The sequence below is a fragment of the Dinoponera quadriceps genome, unplaced genomic scaffold, assembly GCF_001313825.1.
Source record: "Dinoponera quadriceps isolate SergipeBrazil2010 unplaced genomic scaffold, ASM131382v1 scaffold3863, whole genome shotgun sequence".
NCBI lineage: Eukaryota > Metazoa > Arthropoda > Insecta > Hymenoptera > Formicidae > Dinoponera > Dinoponera quadriceps.
Genome location: NW_014557844.1, coordinates 80 through 4,442, shown reverse-complemented (window position 1 = coordinate 4,442; position 4,363 = coordinate 80). Strand labels below are relative to the sequence as shown.

At 31.4% G+C, this 4,363-nt stretch overlaps 1 protein-coding gene across 1 annotated transcript; it reads left to right on the top strand.

Moving 5' to 3' along the window:
- Positions 1 to 3,354: 3,354 nt before the first annotated feature.
- On the top strand, positions 3,355 to 4,063 carry LOC106749485 (histone-lysine N-methyltransferase SETMAR-like; the record flags this gene model as incomplete). Its single annotated transcript, XM_014628985.1, has 2 exons — positions 3,355 to 3,678; positions 3,788 to 4,063. Coding segments are annotated over exons 1-2 (600 nt in total), but the record flags the coding sequence as incomplete, so codon positions are not given.
- Positions 4,064 to 4,363: the final 300 nt, after the last annotated feature.

The window sequence follows — 4,363 nt, the reverse complement described above, 5'->3', positions numbered from 1 at the left end:
TATATATATATATATATATATATATATATATATATATATATATATATATATATATATATATATATATATATATATATATATATATATATATATATATATATATATATATATATATATATATATATATATATATATATATATATATATATATATATATATATATATATATATATATATATATATATATATATATATATATATATATATATATATATATATATATATATATATATATATATATATATATATATATATATATATATATATATATATATATATATATATATATATATATATATATATATATATATATATATATATATATATATATATATATATATATATATATATATATATATATATATATATATATATATATATATATATTGTTACGTCCAGAGGTACCCCCGGAACCCCTTCCTCATTCTCCCTTTTTCTATCACTCTTCTATTTCGCTCTCCTTTCTTTACACTCTTCTTTCATCCCGGTAGTCGCCTGTTGACATTGTACCGTTTCTTCCAAATTATAATTTTAGTTGTAGTCCCGACCGTATCGTTGCTATATTTCGTATCATGAAAATAATTCACACCTACTACCTACCGTTTTTCTAGCTTATTAAATTCAATTAACTTAGATCCGGCAGTCACTGCCGCTGAATAGCTAAAGTATTGCCACACCGATCATGATGTTATGCGATTTTTTTAAAGATTACGTACTATTTAGATAAACTAAATTTTTTTCGTTCCGTGAGAACAGATGTGCATGATCCGTTTCGTGCCCTATCTTATAAACCTGAGAACAGATGTGCATGATCCGTTTCGTGCCCTATCTTTATAAACCTGAGAACACCGTAGACCACCGAGTCCGTTGGCGTTCCCACAAAAAATGCAAGCTACACAGTTATAGAAGAAAGAGGGAGTCCAAGACGAACGTATAAATAAGGGCCCCGTCTTTAGGACAATCAGTACCAATCATTCAGTCAGTAACAACCATTCAATCAGTACCAACCATTCAGTCAGTACCAATTATTTAGCCAGTATCAACTATTCCGCAGCTACAATTCTACGAGCAGAACGCTCATTTCATTAATCAGTCAACTTTCAGTCTTTTAACGTCAGTGCGGTCTGCGAATTTTACTGACTTCGTCGTCAACGAGTCAGTCGCGAGTCGGAGTGAAATTTTTCTCAGTGTCCATCTCCTTTCAAGAAAGGCACCACAGCCAAGGTGGTGTGACGCTACCAATAAAAACAAACGACGGACGAATCTCTGCCCTGCAACCAGGCTCCTTCTTTTCTCTACAACAAGGTAAATGCTCTATCTATTGAATTATACCGACGACTTCGTGAGCACAACCGACTTCATAATTTATACGTTGCCATTTCGATTTAATTTGTTTTAATTGCGCGAGAACACAATAAATTATATTGTTTATTTTGTCCCTATTCATTTTGTTTCCATTTCTTTCTTGAATAACTCCTTTCATTCCGGGATTCTACCACAGAACCACGGGTAAACCTTCCCGCCTTTCCCCGCCCCAGCTAAGAAGCCGTTAAGCGTGGCGGAGCCGCTCCCGTCGCGCGCGTCCCTGACTACACGGGACGTAACATAAAAAATAATATGTATATATATTATAAGACAAGTCAGTTGATAATCACGTAAAATTAAATATTTGAACGTATTCAATTATATAAATTATAATTTGTTCTTTACAACCATACAAGTAATAGTAGTTAATATGTGTACAGGATTATACTTGAATATTTGCAAAAAATATATAAATATTTATGTATGTATATCAAGCAAAAACTATTGTTTAGGCTAGATTTTGAGACTAGATTTTTTCTCGAATTGTATGAACTTTAGCAAAAAATTCCTCAGAACAAAAAAGTCTTAAAATTAGTCAAAAAATCCTTTCAAATTTTTTTAGAATTTTTTGCAGTTTTGGAAAATTGGATTTTCCGGATTTTCAGAAAATCAAAAAATTGTTACAGAAAATTTTTGAAAAATTTTTAAGTGTTCCTTGACTCATTCCAAGACATTTTTGTTCTTAGGAATTTTTCGCCAAAGTCTATAGTTTTCTAGAAAAAAATTCGTCAAGTTAAAAAACACAATTTCTGACTTTGGCCGCCATTTTGCTTCACCANGTCTTAAAATTAGTCAAGGAATCCTCTCAAATTTTTTTAGAATTTTTTGCCACAGTTTTGGAAAATTGGATTTTCCGGATTTTCAGAAAATCAAAAAATTGTTATAAAAAATTTTGGAAAAATTTGTGAGTGTTCCTTGACTCATTCCAAGACATTTTTGTTCTTAGGAATTTTTCGCCAAAGTCTATAGTTTTCTAGAAAAAAATTCGTCAAGTTAAAAAACACAATTTCTGACTTTGGCCGCCATTTTGCTTCACCAAAAAATTTTCAAATCACATCTGACCATACCAAATCAAATTTTAGACCATTATTCCACCATCTTAACCAGTTTGAGAAGTATAAAAAAATGTACAGAAGTCGAAAAATTGTTTTTAACAAGAAATTGGATCGAAAAAACACGTTTCTTTTTTTATTTTCAATTTTTCCATGCTTAAAATTTTTTTTTTATTTCGAACTATCACTATTCGAAAGAGCACTCTCAAAAACATGGGGTACAGTAATTTAAAAAAATTTTTGGTTCGAANGAAATGGGTAAATCTTTATTCAGTTAGCAAAATAGACAAAATTATCAACGAAAATTATAGCGAAATCCATTTTATAGTTTTTATACCTCTAATTAACATGATTAAAAACTATTGGATAAAGATGAAGATGAAAAAGAAAAGAAATATTATGCTAAGACGCGCTATGATCATCGGCACTCAATCGCTATTTAGAGAAAATGCTTCCGACTGACAAACAGACAAGCGACGAATTTTATCGATCCTGGACATTTCTTACCGATATAATTGTACTATTTACATGACGTATGCAAGAATCCGTAGTTCCAGTTAACATTCCTGGCTCAAGGAATCGTTATATTCTTAAGAAATATTAGTTATATTGCAGTACACAATTTTCTCGGTTTATTGGTTATTTACATATGGAGTCAAGTGGTAAATCTAAATTTCCGATTGACACGTATAGAAAATTATCCGAACTTCAAGTTGTAAAGTACAATGTCCAGCAACTTCAAGTTGTAATGTATTAAGTTGGAAACTACGAAACGGGCGTTTTTGGTTAGTCTGTGTTCAACTGCGACTGAGAGAGGTTCATTACAACGTGCGCTCGATATTTTTATTTATAAATTTTAAAGGTATTCTTCTTACTCATTTTGTAAATTTTTTTCATGTTTGTGTTCCATTTCTATTTTATATTTCTCCCAAACCAGATGGAAACAAAACGCGATTTACATCTACTTTTTTTGTATGAGTACAAATTGAATCATAATGCAGCTCAAGCTTCTAGAAACATTAATCAAGCTTTCGGAGATGGATTCACCAATGAAAAAAGTGCTCGATATTGGTTCCAAAAATTTCGTTCTGAAAAATTGAGCATCGTCAAAGAGCCTCGAGGAAGACCACCGGTCCATATTGATAACGAGGAATTAAGGACGATTGTGGAATCCGATCCAGACATAACTATTCGTAAACTTGGGACTAAGCTAGGAACTAGCCATACGGCTGTGTTGAAACATCTGCGTGCAATAAACGAAGTAAAAAATTGGATTCATATCTACCGTACGAACTGATGGAACTGCAGATGATCGACCGCAAAAGTGCGCATCTTTGTTGATTCGCAATACACGATTGCCGTTTTTACAGCAAATCATCACTTGTGATGAAAAGTGTATTTTGTACGACAATCGAAAACGATCAAGCAAATGGATAGATAAGAATACACCGCCAGGACATACCCCTGAGCCGAAATTCTATCAAAAGAAAATTATGGTTACCATATGGTGGAATGCCAAAGGAGTGATCCATTATTCCTTCCTACAATCAGGCAAAACCATAACAGCGGAGTCCTATTGCCGTGAAATTGATGTCATGCATGAGAAATTTGTGAAAAAACAACCAGCATTGCTCAATCGGCACGGCGTAATATTACTGCAAGATAACGCAAGACTACATAAAGCTTCAATCACTATTGACAAGTTAAATTTTCTAAAATATGAACTTTTACCACATCCTTCATATTCACCAGACATCTCACCGAACGATTATTATCTTTTTCGTAATTATGAATTATTTTTAAGAAGACAAAATACAATAACCAAAACGATATTATAAAAGACTTTGAATTGTTTATTAACTCTAAAAATAAAGATGTTTTTTAAAAAGACATAGATGCCAAAGGAAATTATTTCTATTAAAAATAATAAATAATGTGAAAAATAG